Source organism: Trachypithecus francoisi, unplaced genomic scaffold, assembly GCF_009764315.1.
Source record: "Trachypithecus francoisi isolate TF-2019V2 unplaced genomic scaffold, Tfra_2.0 Lachesis_group2, whole genome shotgun sequence".
In the NCBI taxonomy this organism is placed as follows: Eukaryota; Metazoa; Chordata; class Mammalia; order Primates; family Cercopithecidae; genus Trachypithecus; species Trachypithecus francoisi.
The window spans coordinates 143,585,714-143,605,949 of NW_022681465.1; the positions used below are offsets into that span (position 1 = coordinate 143,585,714).

General features: G+C 41.0%; 1 protein-coding gene across 1 annotated transcript; it reads right to left on the bottom strand.

Moving 5' to 3' along the window:
• Window positions 1-13,907: 13,907 nt before the first annotated feature.
• Window positions 13,908-18,559, bottom strand: SPINK9 (serine peptidase inhibitor Kazal type 9). The gene is made up of 4 exons (XM_033180723.1): window positions 18,379-18,559; window positions 17,605-17,636; window positions 15,142-15,269; window positions 13,908-14,093 (listed from the first exon to the last, which is right to left on the bottom strand). Exons 1-4 carry the CDS (start codon window positions 18,431-18,433, stop codon window positions 14,048-14,050), a joined length of 261 nt encoding a protein of 86 aa, XP_033036614.1. The 5' UTR covers window positions 18,434-18,559; the 3' UTR covers window positions 13,908-14,047.
• Window positions 18,560-20,236: the final 1,677 nt, after the last annotated feature.

Consider the following 20,236-nt stretch of genomic DNA (forward strand, 5'->3'; position numbering starts at 1 on the left):
TCTGAGTGCGGGCTCATCTGAGTTCTCGCTCCCCTGAGTGCACGCTCGTCTTAGTGTGCGCTTCCCTGAGTGTGCACTCCCTGAGTGTGCGCTCCCCTGAGTGTGCGCTCCCCTGAGTGTGCTGTCGTCTGAGCACGCGCTCCTGAGTGCGTGCTTGTCTGAGTGTGCGCTCCCCTGAGTGTGCGCTCCCCTGAGCGTGCGCTCCCCCGAGTGTGCGCTCCCCTTAGTGTGCCCTCCCCTGAGCGTACGCTTGTCTGAGTTCTCGCGCCTCTGAGTGTGCGCTCATCTGAGCGTGCACTCGTTTGTGTGAGCTCCTTGTGTGCTCTCATCTGAGTGTGTGCTCGTCTGAGTGTGAGCTCGTCTGTGTGCTCGTTTGAGTGTGAGCTTCTCTGTGAACTCATCTGAGTGCGCTCTCGTCTGAGTGCACGCTCCCCTGAGTGCGCACTCCTGAGTGTGCGCTCCCCTGAGTGCGCACTCCCCTGAGTGTGCGCTTCCCTGAGTGTGAGCTCCCCTGAGTGTGCGCTCCCCTGAGTGTGCACTTCCCTGAGTGTGCGCTGTCTGAGTGTGCACTCCCCTGAGCGAGCGCTCGTCTGAGTGTGTGCTCCGCTGAGTGTGAGCTCCTCTGAGTGCGCGCTCCCCTGAGTGCATGCTCCCCTGAGTGTGCGCTCCCCTGAGTGTGCGCTCCCCTGAGTGTGCTGTCGTCTGAGCACACGCTCCTGAGTGCGTGCTTGTCTGAGTGTGCGCTCCCTGAGTGTGCGCTCCCCTGAGCGTGCGCTCCCCCGAGTGTGCGCTCCCCTTAGTGTGCGCTCCTCTGTGTGTGATCTCCTCTGAGTGCGTGCTCCTCTGAGTGTGGGATCATCAGAGTGCTCACTCCCCTGAGTGCACACTCGTCTAAGTGTGCGCTCCCCGAAGTGTGCACTCCCCTGAGTGTGCGCTCCCGAGTGTGCCCTCCCCTGAGCGTGCGCTTGTCTGAGTTCACGCTCCTGAGTGTGCGCTCATCTGAGCGTGCACTCGTTTGTGTGAGCTCCTCTGAGTGTGCTCTCATCTGAGTGTGTGCTCGTCTGAGTGTGAGCTCGTCTGTGTGCTCGTTTGAGTGTGAACTTCTCTGTGAACTCGTCTGAGTGCGCTCTCGTCTGAGTGCGCGCTCTCCTGAGCGCGCACTCCCCTGAGTGTGCGCTTCCCTGAATGTGAGCTCCCCTGAGTGTGCGCTCGTCTGAGTGTGCACTTCCCTGAGTGTGCGCTCATCTGAGTGTGCACTCCCCTGAGTGAGCGCTCGTCTGAGTGTGTGCTCCGCTGAGTGTGAGCTCCCCTGAGTGTGCGCTCGTCTGAGTGTGCACTTCCCTGAGTGTGCGCTCGTCTGAGTGTGCACTCCTCTGAGTGTGCGCTCGTCTGAGTGTGTGCTCCGCTGAGTGTGAGCTCCTCTGAGTGCGGGCTCATCTGAATGCTCGCTCCCCTGAGTGCACGCTCGTCTGAGTGTGCGCTCCCCTGAGCGTGCACTCCCTCGAGTGTGCGCTCCCATTAGTGTGCACTCCTCTGTTTGTGATCTCCTTTGAGTGCGTGCTCCTCTGAGTGCGGGCTCATCTGAGTGCTCACTCCCCTGAGTGCACGCTCGTCTGAGTGTGCGCTCCCCTGAGTGTGCACTCCCCTGAGTGTGCGCTCCCCTGAGTGTGCGCTCCCCTGAGTGTGCACTCCCCTGAGTGCACGCTCCCCTGAGTGTGCGCTTCCCTGAGTGTGCACTTCCCTGAGTGTGCGCTTGTCTGAGTGTGCACTCCCCTGAGCGAGCGCTCGTCTGAGTGTGTTCTCCGCTGAGTGTGAGCTCCTCTGAGTGCGGGCTCATCTGAGTGCACGCTCCCCTGAGTGTGCGCTCCCGAGTGTGCGCTCCCCTGAGTGTGCTGTCATCTGAGCACACGCTCCTGAGTGCGCGCTTGTCTGAGTGCGCTCCCCTGAGTGTGCACTCCCCTGAGCGTGCGCTCCCCCGAGTGTGCGCTCCCCTTAGTGTGCGCTCCTCTGTGTGTGATCTCCTCTGAGTGCGTGCTCCTCTGAGTGCGGGATCATCTGAGTGCTCACTCCCCTGAGTGCACGCTCGTCTGAGTGTGCGCTCCCCTGAGTGTACACTCCCCTGAGTGTGAGCTCCCCTGAGTGTGCCCTCCCCTGAGCGTACGCTTGTCTGAGTTCTCGCACCTCTGAGTGTGCGCTCATCTGAGCGTGCACTCGTTTGTGTGAGCTCCTCTGAGTGTGCTCTCATCTGAGTGTGTGCTCGTCTGAGTGTGAGCTCGTCTATGTGCTCATTTGAGTGTGAACTTCTCTGTGAACTCGTCTGAGTGCACTCTCGTCTGAGTTCGCGCTCCCCTGAGTGCGCACTCCCCTGAGTGTGCGCTTCCCTGAGTGTGAGCTCCCCTGAGTGTGCACTTCCCTGAGTGTGCACTCGTCTGAGTGTGCACTCCCCTGAGCGAGTGCTCGTCTGAGTATGTGCTCCGCTGAGTGTGAGCTCCTCTGAGTGTGCGCTCCTCTGAGTGCGGGCTCATCTGAGTGCTCGCTCCCCTGAGTGCACGCTCGTCTGAGTGCGCGCTCCCCTGAGTGTGCACTCCCCTGAGTGTGCGCTCCCCTGAGTGTGCGCTCCCCTGAGTGTGCTGTCGTCTGAGCACGCGCTCCTGAGTGCGTGCTTGTCTGAGTGTGCGCTCCCCTGAGTGTGCACTCCCTTGAGTGTGCGCACCCCTGAGTGTGCACTCCCCTGAGTGCGATCTCATCTGAGCACGTGCTCCCGAGTGCGCGCTCGTCTGAGTGCACGCTCCCCTGAGTGTGCGCTCGTCTGTGCACTCCCCTGAGTGTGCGCTCGTCTGAGTGTGCGATCCCCTGAATGTGAGCTCCTGAGTATGCGCTCCCGAGTGTGTGCTTGTCTGAGTGTGCACTCCTCTGAGTGTGTGCTCATCTGAGTGTGTGCTCCCCTGAGTGTGAGCTCCTCTAAGTGTGTGCTCCTCTGAGTGCGCGCTCCTCTGAGTGCGATCTCCTCTGAGTGCACGCTCCTCTGAGTGCGGGCTCATCTGAGTGCTCGCTCCCCTGAGTGCATGCTCGTCTGAGTGCGTGCTCCCCTGAGTGGGAGTTGATCTACAGGTAACTCATCTGGTTTTCTTTTTTCCCTTATTTGTGATTTTACAAGGGAATTGGCAGTGTTTCCTCTTTAAAATATTTGGTTACTCAAATAGCTAAATCATAAATTCCACGAAGACACAAGGAGTATCTTGTTTGCGTTTTTCCCCAGCAGCTAGCACAGTAACTTAATAGTAGTTTAATAGTTTCTCAATTGAACAAATGAAAGATAATAAATCAATAAATGAGTGAACAAATAAAGTAAATAATGCAAAATTGTCTTTAGGAATTAATAAAGTTGTTCAGAGCTTTTTTTTTTTTTTTGCTTCTGCTGAGTTCCTTTTTTCTTCATAGTACTTCTTACAGTTTGAAGAGACATGTTTATATGATTATCTGATTGTGGCATGCCTCCCCCAGTAGCCTGTCTTGTTTACAATGGTAATCCCAACTCCTAACACAGACCTGGCACCCATAAGCACGCAGTAAATACTGATGAAGGAAGGAATGCCTCCTGTTGGGGTAGCTCAATTAATTGGTAGACATCAAAGCTCTACTTTCAGACTCTATGCCCATTTTCTACAATAGAAAATCCTACAATAAGAAAGCAAATCTATTTGATAATATTTATTGACTGTCCACTATACTGATGGCATAATCCCCAAGATTTTCAGTTGTCCTTTATACAAGGGAGGTTTTCAGAAATAGTTTAATCTCCCTTTCTCTGCATAAGCACTATTTGCAGAGCCGCATTTGTATCTCCCAACAGGATGTTTCAAAATAGGTAATATTTTATACATTCTAAAATAAATGCCATTACAAGTTGAATAATTTTAAATGTCCTGTTTCTCACCAGAGAAATGGGCTCCAATTATTGGGTCAACTGTTCTGTCTTACTTTTGGAGGCAGAACTCATAATATTAGAAATCGAAAGTATCTGGTTAGCTATCTCACTTTTCAGGATAAAGTTGTCTTTGATTTGTGGTCCATATAGAGCCAAAATATATTTGATATATACACTTACACATTGTCAGTATAACTTTTGGGCCTCTTTTTATGCCCCAAGGGAAAACACCTCAAGAAACTCCCCAATACAAGCTAGTACCTTTTTTATATATTTTCCTCTCCCCTCTCAAAGATGAGACAATTAGAAACTGAACATGAAGGAGTTGCATATAAATGTAAAATTAATACAATGCAAAGCAATAGTAGCAGTCATAAGAGCTAACAATTATTAAAAGTCTATCATATTCCTAGCATTGTTATAACTTCCTATTCCTTGTAGCTTATCCTCACAACACTGAAAATACATGTCAGTCCCATTTGAATAATGTTATCAAGATCACATAAGTATCAAGGAGGCACATCTAGTATTTGAACCCAAGTTCATAAGAATACAAGATTTTTCAGCCTCAGCACTATGACACTTGGGGATAAATGTGTTTTGGAAAGCTGTCCTGTGCCTCTATCCACTAAATATCAGTAGCAGCTTACTCTCAGTGTGACAAACAAAAATCATTCCGGATATTGTGAAATGTCCCAATGGGGACACAACCCCCCTCCTCCTCATCCTCCTATCTCTTACCTAACTCAAAACACCAATTCCTCCACCCGTACTTTCCATCCTCGTTGAAAACCACTAGAATTCAATGCCCAACTTCTTTATTCTCTACCATTTGCCTCCACTATGAAGGGGAAATCATGAGTCAAGCATTCAAATTTAACCTGTCCTAGTATTTACTAAAATTGTAGAAAATAGTTGTACATTCATATGGTAACTTAACCAAATAAACCTCTTCCTTAACTGGTGATATCTTTATAGCTAAACTAAACTTCACAAGGGAAGGTACTAAAATTATTGTAAAACTGATTTTCTTGGTCATTGTTTGGAAATGCTTCAATTTTAGAAAACTTCAAGGAAAAAAATGGAGAAAGATCTAAGTATAGTGGTTTTCATTTACAAGGTATGTTTCTTCAAGGCACTCAGTTTACAATAATTAAATATCTGTGTTACATATAAAAAACAAGATCATTTGCTGTTTATTTCTCAGTGACTTTTTGAAGTGAGGTTTACCCCGAATCAAGAATCAAGGATGTTGTTCTTTTTTTTTTTTTTTTTGAGATGGAGTCTCGCTCTGTCGTCGCCCAGGCTGGAGTGCAGTGGCCAGATCTCAGCTCACTGCAAGCTCCGCCTCCCGGGTTTACGCCATTCTCCTGACTCAGCCTCCCGAGTAGCTGGGACTACAGGCGCCCGCCACCTCGCCCAGCTAGTTTTTTGTTTTTTTCACGCCCTGCCGAAAAGACTTTCTTACACCTACCTATATCCTTCACTGCCAAAGTAGTACTACCCTTCAAGGATGTGTTCAAATAACACCCTATCCCTGTAACTTCTCCCATAATGGTTTATTTACAAGTACATCATTGTTTTTGTTAATAAATAGCACTTTCCCACCTGGAAAGTTTGTCCTATATAAGTTCTGAAGACACACGAACAGCAAAAGAAAGTAAAAAACTTATACTTACGTACCTAGCCAAGTCAACTAAACCAACCTTGCTAAACACCCCACAATCAATATCTCTCCCACGACAGCTCTTTACTCTTTGTCATTCTGGGTCTGCCCTTTTACTGCCATAAGCATTTGGAAGCTTTATTTATATTTTTAACTCAGAACACCTGTTCAATATTCACTGCTTACTCGGTGCTTAGCAAATATATTGAAACTGGCTCAATTTATGAATTCTGCATATTGAATGTAAAAGAACTCTTTGGGACTCAACACATATACACTACAAGGAAATCTGAGAGATTAATTAAAATAACAAGTAGAGGAGACCAGGTCTCCACTCCTGAGACAATGTGATTCAGTGATTTATTGATGGAGAGAGAAAACTGCGTAACAAAAACAAAAACAAAATAGACTTGCTCATTTTTGAGATGAAAGAATCTTAGAATTTCTTGGACTCAGGTTCTCAGTTCAGAAGATGAATCAAAGTGGTGGGATCAAGAGACACTATTGCTTCCATGATGCTCAAAGTGGCTAAAGGTGGAGGCCAAAGAAGTAACCTGCTGTTATTAACCTAGCCCATTAAAGGCTTGAATTATGTCCTAGTTAGATGTGTCATCTCTATTAAGAAATATCATGGCACTACAACAGGTTTAAAATAATGAATCATTGGAAATAATTCCTGTGAAATATTATTACATAATATGACCCAAGTTAATGCTACGTTACATTTGAATGGTACATGAATAATTATTATTGTGTTCACATATGTTATGTTATTAGACTCACATATAAGTCTGGGTTGGATATTACCTAGCATCTCCATTTTATAGAGGAGGAAACTGGCCCTTAGAGAAGCTAAATAATTTGCTCAAAATCTCATAACTAGGGAATTTCTGGAATAAGTCTTAAAAGTAGATTCCTGGGTTCAGAACTCATTTTCTACAATGGCACCATTTTCATGTGAGTCTGCTGCAATGATCAGTAAGCCTCTCATCACCAGTTGTCTTGGTTCTCTACCCAGATCCCTCTTCTGGAACCCTGTCAGGTCAAGTTCTACATTGGTCATAAATCTGAGGAATCCATTCACTGATCTTGGTTGACAAGGCTCAGCTAGTAACCCAGGTTCTGTAACAGAGAATGACTTTGTTAAGAGTGTAGAATTTGGTGGTGCAATTAATGGAGATAGGGAGAGAGCTAACTGAACACCTGCTGTGAATCTACCTGTTCTCTGTTGGAAGTTGCTTACGTAAGTTTCCTTAGAGGGAAGATCACTAGCATTCTCAGGCACTAGAATGAGGATCCATGTGTATATCTTAAGAATCAGATGGTACAGAAGCTGAACTGTCCCTGATGCTTTGGCCATGATTGCTTTATCTCCAAACATGGCCAACTCTAAGAGGCCACATATATTTTAATGAATGAAGAACCAGAGACCTCCATTGTGTTCAGCCTCAAGGGGCAAACTTAGCTAGTGATCATCAACTGCATTGCCATTTCTAAAGGAAGGGCAACATTTGCACTTCTCACTATGCCAAACATTAGGAAACAACTTAGTTACCAGGAATGAAGATTTTAACAAAACATTATTTATGACCTTTGGCTTTGACTGTGCAAAATGGCATTTTCAAAGAGCCATTCTATGGCTCTACGATAAGACACTGGCAGTTCCTCTGGCCTTTTGCGTTCATGGGCTGGAAGGCACTCTGTGACACTAATGAACGTAGCACCTACAGCCTGAAAAGGTTGGAATACAGAGAGCTTACTTACATTTATTTCCCTGTAAATCAGTAAAACAGCCAGAATCTGTTCAGATGGGCTGCTATGGGGATGGGAATGATGATGTTGCCTAGAGAACACAGTACAGCAATGTTTAAAAGCTTGGGTTCTGAAGCCAGTGAATGCCCTTGTCAATCATAATTCCATCATTTCCTATTTGTGTTGAACAACATAGTCTGTCTTCACCGAACCTCGTTTTTCACAAGTGAGAAAAAAGAGGACTCATTCATTAACTTATTACTTTTGGTTTTTGGTTTTTTGAACTCCTACTACGTTCATTACTATATTAGGTATTAGGTATACCCTAGTAAACGTTATAAACACTGTCTTCAAGAAGTTTCCAAGCTGGTGATATTAAAAGGTCTGTATTCATAAGGTTGTTTTGGGATTTAAATAAGATCATGATGTAAAGCATTTAGTACGAACCTGGTATCAGATATTTTTTAATGAATGTTAGTAAACTCAGGAGGCATGCAAGAACTATCTTAAAAATACCAAAAGTGGTCGTTAAATGCCACTATTACTCTTCCAGTAGTAACTTTATATAAATATTATGTTTACTGCTTGTGTCAGTTATTTTAGGAGGTTATTGTTTGGGAGGAAAGAAAAACAGACCCAAAAATGCAAGTATTCTTGCATTTTAACATTCAGCCAAATGGAATACAACATTTTACTTATTATATTATTGCCAATAGGTGACTTTTGTGCCTTTATATAGATAAGGGCTAAAATGATGGCATAGTTTCCTAAAAATTGCGGGTGATTTTTGTCTTGCAACAAATAGAATTTCTATTGTGGTTTTTGCTTTACTTTGCAATAAATAATTATAAAAAATGTAATTGGTCTGTGACATCCAGAAACCTTTAGATTTCTGGATCACTGGTTCAATATTTGAGGTGTCTTCTTTGACTAAAAGTTTCTGTCAGAAAATGCTCTTGATGCTTTGCTTTGCTCTTCATGGAAACTGTCCCAGAGGAAGTGGAAATATTCATCCCAGTTAAGCAACGTAATGTGCTACTCCAGTCTGCATTACATTCTCTGTAAAGTGGGCCCCTATGTGGACTGTTTTCCTGGTCAACTTAATACTATTTTAGTAGAAAAGTAATTTCCTTGAGGGAAAAAAGTCCTTGTGATCAAAGAGGCCTGAAGATATTAGAGAAGGTATCTTTAAGAAAATACCTTAAAAGCAAATATATTGATGCTTTTCACAAAGCAAATGTTTTTGAATTCATGGCCAATTTAATTCCTGAGAACACCTACTTCTTTTCTCCTTGTTCTTCTAATCTTTTCTCTATTTTGTCACATATTATGTATACACAATGTATATAATAAAAATATAGTTTAAATAGTAACGATAATGACAATACACATGCTCATAAGTCTTACCACTCAGTTTAGGAAATAGCACATGTACTCTATCTTTTTTTTTTTTTTTTGAGATGGAGTCTTGCTGTGTCACCCAGGCTGGAGTGCAGTGGCACAATCTCGGCTCACTGCAACCTCTGCCTCCTAGGTTCACGCCATTCACCTGCCTCAGCTTTCCGAGTAGCTGGGACTATAGGTACTCGCCACTACGCCCAGCTGATTTTTTGTATTCCTTAGTAGAGACGGGGTTTCACTGTGTTAGCCAGGATGGTCTCGATCTCCTGACCTCGTGATCCACCCGCCTCGGCCTCCCAAAGTGCTGGGATTACAGGCGTGAGCCACCACGCCCGGCAGCGTTCTATTTTTAAAGTGTTTGTATGCCTCATCTCCAGCTGCCATTCTTCACTGCTACTCAGGCTACCAGCTCTCCTCTAATTCTATTTCCATCTTCCTCTCTTTTAGGAAGGACACTCATGCAACCACAGATTCTAGAAACATTTCTTCATCTGTGGAGGTATTCAGTTGGTTTTGTTCTCTGGCCTTGGCTAAATAATACTGGTCTGTTTTGTAATTTTCAGGCAATGTAGAATTCAGTATGGGCCTCTTTGTGCCCTTAGGATATTACATATGTGGTTTTAAATATATTTTGCCTAGAGTTGGTTTTGATGTTGTTTTCCCTGATAGTAGAGTTTGTTTTGAAGTTGTTTACCCTGACAGTTTAAAAATTACATATATATTTCAGGTGTTGCCTACTATGTGTCAGACAGAAGAGAAATGAATATTTATTTGAGACACAAGGATGAACAAGACCCAATTCCCTGCTCTTACGGGGCTCGAAACCAGAATATATATATATATAATTTTATATTATTTCTAAAAAACCTGATGATAATTTTTAAAATATCCTTCCAGAAGCCCTAATGGAGGTTTGTGTCTTTTCATTTCATTGTAGTCAAGCCACTCTGGTGACCTCTGTGGCTGTCCCTGTGATTATCTACTCTAACAGGAGGCTCTCAGTGCTGTATCTCAGGATAGGGTCAAGTGGGAGTGGTGGTTGTGATAGGGAGGGGTTGCAGAAAATACTAGGAAGTGCCAGAACCTAAACTAGAACCACCCATATGCTTACGGGGCAAACTTATTACAACTATAGATTTTTGTTGTTATATTTTAAATCTACCTTTTATTGTTAGCTAATTACATGCCAGGCACAATATTATGTGCTGTATACGTATTAGTTCACGCTAATCTGGAAGGAACTGCTATTGTCTCCATTCGAAATGCAGGAACTGAAACTCAGAGATTAAGCCACAAACTCAAGGCTACTTAGAAGTGACAAACCTCAATTTGACCCCAGGGCTTACTCTGCCCAAAGCCCCTTAATTTTTAACCATTATATTCTACAGCCTTCACAAATAATTTTAGTTTGACTGGGAGGACAAGTTAATGTCTAAAGGGTGTGGCAGCAAGCAGATGGTAGTTCAAGCAATTGGTGGGCCTCAGAGATGTATAAGAAACAACTGGAGCCCAGACAGGCAACCAAAACAGAAGTAGGGTGGCCAGTGTTTTGAGGGTGTTTGCCACCGATCTGCTGTTCTAGAAATAGTAAAGTGGAGAACAGAGAAGCAAGGAGCACAACCTAGAGGTGCAAAGTACCAGAGGACTACGCTCCTGGGCTCATTACAGAGGCAGGGGCTCAGGCTGGGGATGCAGCAGTAACCAGGAGTTTCACGGGCAGGCAGAATAAGATTCAGAAACTGGGCACAAGGATAGAAAGAAACTCAAAGCCAGGCTTACTCTTTGATTAGTCATGCAGGGCTTGGCTGGGTGGGGCCTCAGTTGTTTTAACCTGTTTTAACCTCCACACCTATTTGTGAGCTTGAAGTGCCTCATGTCCTAGAAAGGAGCACTTCGAGTCTGACAACTGGGAGTGATGCACCAGTTTCCTGAACTCTCCAGAAGCATCTCACAGAACTCCAGTAGCCTTTTTCCTGTTTTAAAGCAGGTGCTCTTAAAACGCTTAATTTTATATTGACTGCTGTGTTTGGATTTAGAGTTCTTTTTAAAAGAAATTCTGAAATATTTTCAGAATGCGTCCATGTGGATGTGTTGTGTTAAGGAACGTATTTATAACTCTGGATTCCATTTCCTTGATCTGTACCCTTATTGTTAATCAACATTCCAAAGTCAATACTTCAGCTTAAAATTGTTCTCTGATGGACATGAGTTACCTGTTTTACAAGGACTGGCTTATTGGATATAGTAATGCATGCTTTGCTTAAGTGTGAGGAAGAGCTAATTAAAAATGAAACAGTGACCTTTCTTAGAATTTGTGTAGGCTTCAGTTCTAGCAACAGGTTTTGGTAATTATTTAATTGGTTTCATCTTATTTTATTTGTATAACTTTAAAATTTTATGGTAATTTTTTTCATGTTACAAGTGACAAGGATTTTACAAGGTAGTTTTGCAAGAGATGAAAGGAATGTAATAAGGAATCTTGAGCTGTGGGCTGTGCAAGGTAATTGCCATTTTGATGACTCCCCCACAATCTCTGGAAAAGCATTTATTGCTCTCTGTTGCTTGTGTGTTTGTGGATTCTTCGTAGGGAGCTTGAAGAAGCAGAGTTTGGGTTGATGCAGAATGCAAATAGATATACATTCTAATGTTGGAGCTGGGTCGGCAGTGAAGACACCTGACTTCAGAGTTATCTGGGAAAAGACACCATGGTTTCCTTGCTTACTTGTTGACAGAAGCCAAATTCAATTCATTTTAATTTAGCTTAGTTAATTTATAAGGTATTAATTGAACACCTATGGCATGCCAACTGCAAGCCCACAATATGCCATGGAAACAGATGGTTACAGAACTAAAGTGAAAATAATATAAAGTATGCTAATTTAGGAGGACCAAATATATAGGAGATGCTTTTTAAAGATAATGACATTAAGGCTGAAAGATGATGTGGAAATTGGTAAGATGGAAAAGTGGGAAAGATAATTGTAGAAAGAGGGATGAGCATGTGCAAAATTTCAGAGTGCATGGGAGGTTCTGAGACTGGTGGCCAGTCTGGGGCAAAGTGTGGAATGGAGAGAAATGAGTTTGGAGAGTGAGGTGGCTGATATTGATGGGTCTGTAAGCAGTGAGACTCACTGAAGCAACCTTACCAGGGGAATGGATGATGAGGTCTATGTTTAGAAATATCACTCTGAAGGCTGTTAGAAAATGGATTGTGGGAAGTGGGTGGTAGAGAGGATAACAAGGAAGAGTGGTTGGAAAACATGAATTGGCCAACAACTCTTTATGCTGGTTTTCTACATTGCAGTCTCATGTGTTCACTCTGCTTGGAATGATGCTTCTCTCTTTTTTTTTCCTTTTATTGTTATTAATATTTTTTGAGACAGAGTGTCTCACTTCATCACCCAGACCAGAGTGTAGGGGAGCAATCTCAGCTCATTTCAGCCTTGACATCCAGCCTCAACCTCCCGGGCTCAAGTGGACTTTCCAAGCTCACTTGATTCTTCTGCCTCAGCCACCCAAGTAGCTGAAACTACATATACTACCACACCAGCTAATTTTTTCTATTTTTTGTAGAGATGGCATTTCACCATGTTGCCCGGGCTGGTCTTTATCTCTTAGGCACCAGCAATCCTCCTGTCTCGGCCTCCCAAAGTGCTGGGATTACAGGGGTGAGCCACTGTGCCTGGCTGCTTCTCGTTTCTCAACCCCAACCTCCCCCAACTCCAACTCACTGCTCTTGCCCACCATTTTCTTTTGCTGACTTCTATCCATCCTTCAGGTTTCTGCTTATAAGTTACCTTCTCAGGGAAGTCTTTCCTGATTACCCAGTCTGTCTAGTTTTTTCAAACATGTATATTTAAGATTGATGTAACATAATTTTTCCTCTCTAGACTTAAAGCTCCATGAAGAAAAGACTAATGTTTATATTTATTTGCTCTCTGATTCATTTCTAGCAGCATCTGGCAGAGTGAATATTTAATAAGTATTTGGTGAAAAGATGAATGAATAAATTCTAGGTTAATATTTTTAATTCCTTTAAAGAGTTTCTTGGAAGAACACTTTTTTTCCCTCCCTAAATTCCAATCAACAAATTTAAAGAAAGTGTTTTTAAGTAATGTTAGGGATGGTCTTGCATCATTCTGAAAGTAAAAAAAGAAAAAAGAGAGAAAGAAAAGAAAAGAAACAACAAACACCGTTCTACCTGAATTCTGTGGAGGTTAACATGGGTCATTCTGATAGACAGTCTTGTTCTCTAAATCTCTGATGAATTTGCAAGACCAGATCATAGCTTAAAAAGGGTTTGACTATATTTTCTCTTTCTCCCTCTTTATAGATAATATATAGGTAGGTTTTCATATGTTAAATGCACGTGTGACTCTGTTATAATCTAATGAAAATGTTGCTTAATTTCAATTCAATTTGCTGAGCATGTTTTTATGTCAGTTTTATGCAAGATGCTGTACCAAGCATAGGAAATTCCTTCACAGAATATGAACTCCAAGGGGGCAAAACCACATCTACTCTGCTCAGCATTGTATTCTCCAAGGCAGAACACTGACATTGACAAAGTAGGCCTTAATAGATATTTGTGATTGAATATATGCACAAATGGATTGCAAAGATTTACAAGGCATATTCTCTGGTCTTTAAGAAACTTATGATATAATAGTAGGATAAGCTAAATTTCAAGTCTCAGACCTGAGATCAAACATTAGAGAAAGAAAAATATCAGAGACATCAACTAATATGTGAGAAGTTGCACAACTTTACCAACCATTTTTTTACCAGCCACATTTTATAAACATACAGTAGGAAACAGTTAGAGAGCAGTCCCAATCCAGAGCAATTCTCAGTGTCTTAAACCCAAGAGACATCTAGCAAAGCAGTGTTTTCTGATTCTTGTGCCTGAAGGGTCTCTCTTTATCTGTTCATATTTCAGGAATGTTCAATAACTAAGTAATGTACATGGAGTGTTTTCCTAGTCTGGGTAAGAAGAATGCATCAGCTTCAGGGCCTTTAATTTTCTAGTTCCTATTACTAGTCTTAATTGGCCCTTGTTTTTTCCCTAAAATTATCTATTAGACAGCACCCAAAAGTAAAAAACACATCTAGAAGATTCAACTCAGTTGCCCCCAAAAAAAGAGTCAGGTGCACATTTTATTTCCCTTATATCTGCTTTATTCTACAAAGAAATCTACATATGGTGATGAGTAGGCAATGTGGCATAGATAATATGGGAACAGAAATGTGTCTCTTGTGAATAGATGCATTAAAAGATATTTTGGACTCACAAGATAGATTTAACATTTTCCAAAATGTACAAATTTAAGTTTGCCGTCAGTTTTCCTGTGGAGAGAATATAGCAACAAATGAGAAATTCTGAGCCCATAGGCATTTCATTAGCATCCAAACTTCACTAATGAATCCTAAAAATGTATTCAAGTTTCCCCGCTTATTGATGTTTTTAAAAGGAGTGACTGCAATTTAGAAATATTTTTGAACCTGGTGCTGATTATGTAAGGATGATGCTCAAATACATCATAATTTATATCCCTGAAAACATTTTCATGATTTTTTTTAATTTAAGAGAAACATACACTTAGAAGTCTCTTTTCATAAAAATTGTTATTTTTCTTTTATTAAAAAAAAAACAGAACAATATGCCACATATGTTAGATGCTTATTTTTATTTCATCTATGTTTTTGAAACTATTTTAAGTGACCCATATGTTTTTATACATTCCAGTATATCATTCATTATTTCATAATTTTTGAATTAATGTTAATATATCTTGGCGATGATTAGTTTATAATCTTTAAACTACTTTTGGCTATTTGATTTTTTAAGTGTAATTTTTACTATAGCACCAACATATATTCTGTTGAGACATAATACTCTGAAACACAGGAAGTTCTTCAGATTTTGCAGATATTATCCCCTGTTATCCCAGGCATTAGGGGGCTCTAACATATCCAAGCCTAGTTGCTAAAGCTGAGCAAAAACATGGCTCATTCTACCAGATGTGGATGAGATGCTTAGGAGGGAGGACATTCCTTATCCCTGGAAATAATCCAGATGGACTGTTAGACTACTTGGTACCTTTTCTGTAGAGGAAGTTTAAGCAATAGATTATCAAGTGGAAGTTGAACTAGATGACCATATATTTCCTTTCAACTTGGTGACTTTAGAATTCTCAGATTGACTCTTACTTCCAGAATATGTGGGGATATTGTGATATCAGGCACTCCCAAATTCTACCAACTGGAAGGTTCTGTTTGTTAGAGACAATATGATATAATTCACATATTCCTTAGGCCCTACATCACACCTTCTAATTTGTCTTAATATATACTTTTACCTTAAATATGAAAAAGAAAACATTTTAATACTTACTTAACTTGAGAACAGAAGAAGCAATCATTTTTATAAGTTTTGCCATCAGATCCACAAATTGGTTCATACATATGATGACAAAATCTCTCTCGTCCTGGTGGTAACTTTTTATAATTACTACAGTCAACCTGAAAAAACATATTAAAAACCTTCAACTCTTTCAACCAAATCTTTATTATCAGGATTTAGGATTTTCCAAGCAAGCTCAGAGGGCTGTCAACACATGTTTCTTATTACAATTGTTGGTTCTCATCTAACCCCTTCAAGACATCTCAAATGTGAAGATGTTCTATGTCAGATGTAAAATCACGACTGATAAATATCTTCACCATAGTTGGTTCCCAAATCATAACTTAATGTAAAAATAGATTTTTTTCTCACCATACTGGTTGATGTATCAGTTCTTAAAATACATGGCATATTCTCAAATGTAACCATTCTCATGGGAGTACTCAGAAGTGTGATATATTTTCTGTAGGAATTATCCTGCTATTTCTGTCTTTCACTGAAAAAGCTCAAGATGAATGCAAGTGTGAAATATAGGGATAACTACTACGATTTTAATGACTCGTACATTATTGACAGATTTTTTACTACTAATTATTGGTAACAATTTACTTATTATATACTTCACCAGCACATAGATGAATGTATCTTAATATTGTACTTGGGAACCAGTGTTCTAAATTCCTAGAGCAAAGCCTGTGGAAGTAGGTAGGCAATTCCCAAGAAAAGTTTTTCATATTTTTTAAAAAACTATGAGCATATAGAAGAGCATATACAGTAAAGTCAAACACATCTGAATGCAAATCCTGACTCTGTGATCCTGGAAAAATTATTTTACCTCTCTAAGCTTTAGTTTCTTTACCTGTAAAATAAAGATAATAACCACATTGTAGGGTGGAAGTAAAAAATATGTAAATGAAAAGATGTGTACAATGCTTAGCACTACATTGCATGGAAAACACTGAATAAATAATTGGCACAATTTTTTTTTTTTTTTTTTGGGACGGAGTCTCGCTCTGTCCCCCAGGCTGGAGTACAGTGGCCGGATCTCAGCTCACTGCAAGCTCCGCCTCCCCGGTTTACGCCATTCTCCTGCCTCAGCCTCCCGAGTAGCTGGGACTACAGGCGCCCGCCACCTCGCCCGGCTAGTTTTTTGTATTTTTTAGTAGAGACGGGGTTTCACCGTGTTAGCCAGGATGGTCTTGATCTCCTGACCTCGTGATCCGCCCGTCTCGGCCTCCCAAAGTGCTGGGATTACAGGCTTGAGCCACCGCGCCCGGCCGAATAGGCACAATTTTTTATGTTTTGATTTCTCTTTTAGGTCTACACAAACTCCAGCTGTATACAAAAGACTGCATCTCCACGTCGTTTTGTCCGAGAGGTCTAGGCATGATATTTTATTAATTGTTGAATATCTCTACTTGAATAGCTTGGAATGTACTCAAACTTAAAGTTGAATTCTTCTTTCCCTCCAGATATGCTTCATTAATTAATTAATTCATTCATCAGCTTCCATACACCTCCTGTTTTTGGGCTAAGGTGAGTGGAGCTGATGCAAAGATTGGTATGCCTGGCAAAATAGCAGGAGAACCTTAGAGGCTAGTGTAGCAGAATAGAAACAGCAGTGCCCTATGGTAAGTATATGCCAGTGTGATTTCAATTCCTCTTCTTGCCTGCTCAAATCCCGGGGAGACAGAGTTTATGTGATACTCAACATTGTGATGGGAAACTACCAAGCTCATAACTTTCAGTAATCCTTTACATCCTCTCACAGCTACTAAATCATGAAAGTTGGCTTGAACTCAGGCCCATCTGACTCCAAAATTTATATCATTAACTGTATTATTTTCTTTAATAGGTAAAACAAAAGACTCAAAGACATAAAAGAAATTTCCCAGGCCCCAGTGTCACATAGTTAATAAGCAACAGAGTTTAGAGTGGAACTCAAATTGAGTACCGACTAAAGATTTTTACTACCACACCTAGAGTTTTTCAACAATACTCATTACTCTAACCTGAGTCATAAATGGAAGGCTAAATTAAAGTCCTTATTTTCTAAGACAGAGAACAAAGATGTTTGTGACTCATTTACAAATAATAAGAATCATGACTTGCCCTTAGTGAGTTTCACTATGTGCCAGGCACTGTGCTAAGCTCTTTTTAAATACTATGGCTTCAAGTCTTGGAATAATGTTATAAGTATGTTGCCTATGGCCATGTGATCAAAAAGGTGGAATTAAAGACCAGGGCTTTCTAGCTTTGTTGCTACTGTCTCACCACCTTGTTCTACTCTCTCCATTTTAGAAAAATCTGCCTACAATTTTTGAAATAAAACCAGTTTTGATACACATAAAGTAAATATTCAAACATATGGAAATTTAATTACTATGTAGTATCAAATATTTCCTTACTGCTATTGACTTTAAAATTACATAAAAGTAGGATGGATGTACTGACCATCTGTTTTGTTTGTTGGGCACATTCTACACCTGGAAGAAAAACAAAGACAAGACAATGTTAAACTCTGGAAGATCCTAATCTTACTAGAAAAATAATCTTTGATTTATGCTTTAGCTTTCAGCCTGTCATAAAAATCTTCAGAACAGTGTATCAGCATTGTATCAAAGGTTGAAGCTCTTCACACATATCTTTAAATTTTTTTTCTTTTTTGGAGTGGGAGTGGAATCCAGTCAAAGAAATGGAAAAGATGCCATGATGAATGAGAAGTTTGTCTAATCTTTTCTACTTCATAACCAGAGCTCAGTAGAGACAGAAGAAATAAGTGAGTCATATTTAGGGAGATCTGCTATTGTGGACAGGTATAGATGATAGATGTTGGAACGGTGGTTGAAAATTCTAGGGAGGCCAATTTTAACTCCATAATAGAAGAATAGCCCATGGTGCCAAACAATTGATTGTAATGTTTTATGAAGAAATGAGTTCCCTGTAAATGGTGATATCAAGTCAAAGCAGAATCTGGATGATCATCTCCGTAAAAAATTACACAAAGTATTCTCATGAATAAGCATTTGACTTTAGCTGACTCTTAACATCCACTCTACCCCTGAGGTAATGAGATTTAGCGATTTGTTGGTTGAGGCAAAAGATGCATTTCAGAAAGTTTCCCTTATTATTTATGTGATGAATTACATATATCCCAGAATTACATAGGCAGAAGACTACATGAGCTATTAGTGCAAGGGCAGGAGCAGTATTATCAGAGATACTCACTGAACATGGTTGCAAGTGTCAGAGCCAAGAGTAGGACAATGGCTGTTGCTCTCATAGTACTGAAGTGGCCAAGGCAGTCAGATGTAGGGAAAAAAAGTGACCTGGTGTCTGTCCAGCTCACTTGGATCCTGCCTTATATATTTTCAAGAATTCCTGCCTCAATTGTGAAATAGCAATTTCTAAGTAGTATAACTACAAAAAGAGGTCAGAAATGTCTGCAAGCCACGGGGATTCTTTTCTTGTGAAAGACGGGTAATTGCACATGCCATTTAATAGCTATTCCCAAAACCCAGGCTGATGGATGAAGAATGAGATGGTGACTTTGCTTTGCACTACAATTACATAGATAATCAGTGGCATTTTTCATTTCATACAATAACTTGCAATAGACAAGCCACCAATCTTTTGACCATGATTTAATAAGTTTTAATTATTCCTTAATTAAACAATGAGTCATTTGAATTCTTTAATAAAGGCTACAAAAGTGCTGATTCTGGAATGTGCTAGTTTTCAGATCGAGTGACTGTATGAGAAAACTCTGGAAGAAACTTTTGCAGGTTTTGTAGGTAGAATTGGAGGACACTGTTTATACTACTAATGGAAGTATTAGTATCTAAGGCTGAAATTCACATTTATTTCCCTTCAAGAGTAAAGAGATGCTGGAACTTGTTCTGGTATGATCTGGGGATGAGATCATCATACTGTCTCTGAGAACTGAAACTTTGGGAATCTTGCAGACCTGAACTAATTGCCAGCTACACCCCTCTCTATGTGACCTTGTGCAAGCTATTTATCCGCTATAAGCCCTGGTCTTTCTAATCTTCATTTGATCATCTCATAACTATTAATGAGCATTTACTCTGTCTTAGAGACTGTATTTTATCTTGAATATGCCACAGTCCATGAAAAACTGTGACTGCTCTCATGTAGTTTGAGAAAGACTATCTTCTTTTTTTTTTTGAAGACAGAGTCTTGCTTTATCACCTAGGCTGGAGTGCAGTGGTGTGATATCAGCTCACTGCAACCTCTGCTTTCCATGTTCAAGGGATTTTCCTGACTCAGCCTCCCAAGTAGCTGGGATTATATGTCAGCCTCCCAAATAACTGGGATTGCAGGAGCATGCCACCACACCTGGCTAATATTTGCATTTTTAGTAGAGACTAGGTTTCACCACATTGACCAGGCTGGTCTTGAACTCCTGACCTCAAGTGATCTGCCTGCCTTGGCCTCCCAAAGTGCTGAGATTATAGGCAGGAGCCTGTGTGCCCGGCTGAAAGACTCTTCACTTCTTGATCAAACTTTATTTAAGGTCCTCTGAGCCCTTCTCTTGACTAGGCCTTGGCACTGGCCCTCATTTTGTCTTCGGCCTCCCCAGCTCCCGATTTAGTAAAGAACTTACTACATTTATTTATTTTTAGTAAAGAATCCTACTAAATCATAATCATCCCCCCCACTCTTGATACCTGATCACCCTTGATAGCTGATAAAGTTCCTTGTTCTCCACCTCTGACATATCATTGCTTAGCCTGCCTTTAGGCTAGAAGGGTAAGAATCCCCCCCTACCCTTAATGTCTTCTATGAAGTAGTTTTCTATCCACTGATCCCCTCATTCTTCTTCTTGGCTATAAATGCCCACTTGTCCCTGTTGTGTCCAGAGTTGAGCCCAATCTGTCTTTCCTATTATAATAATTCTATGACATTAGTCTTGAAAAATACCTTTCATACTGTTTTAACAAGTGTCAGGATGGCTTTTATTCAATAAGTTTTCAGAACAAAGTTAATAATGACACCATCATCACAAGCTTACTGCAAATTTTAAATTTGATTGTCTATGTAAAGCACTTTTCCAGGATCTGAC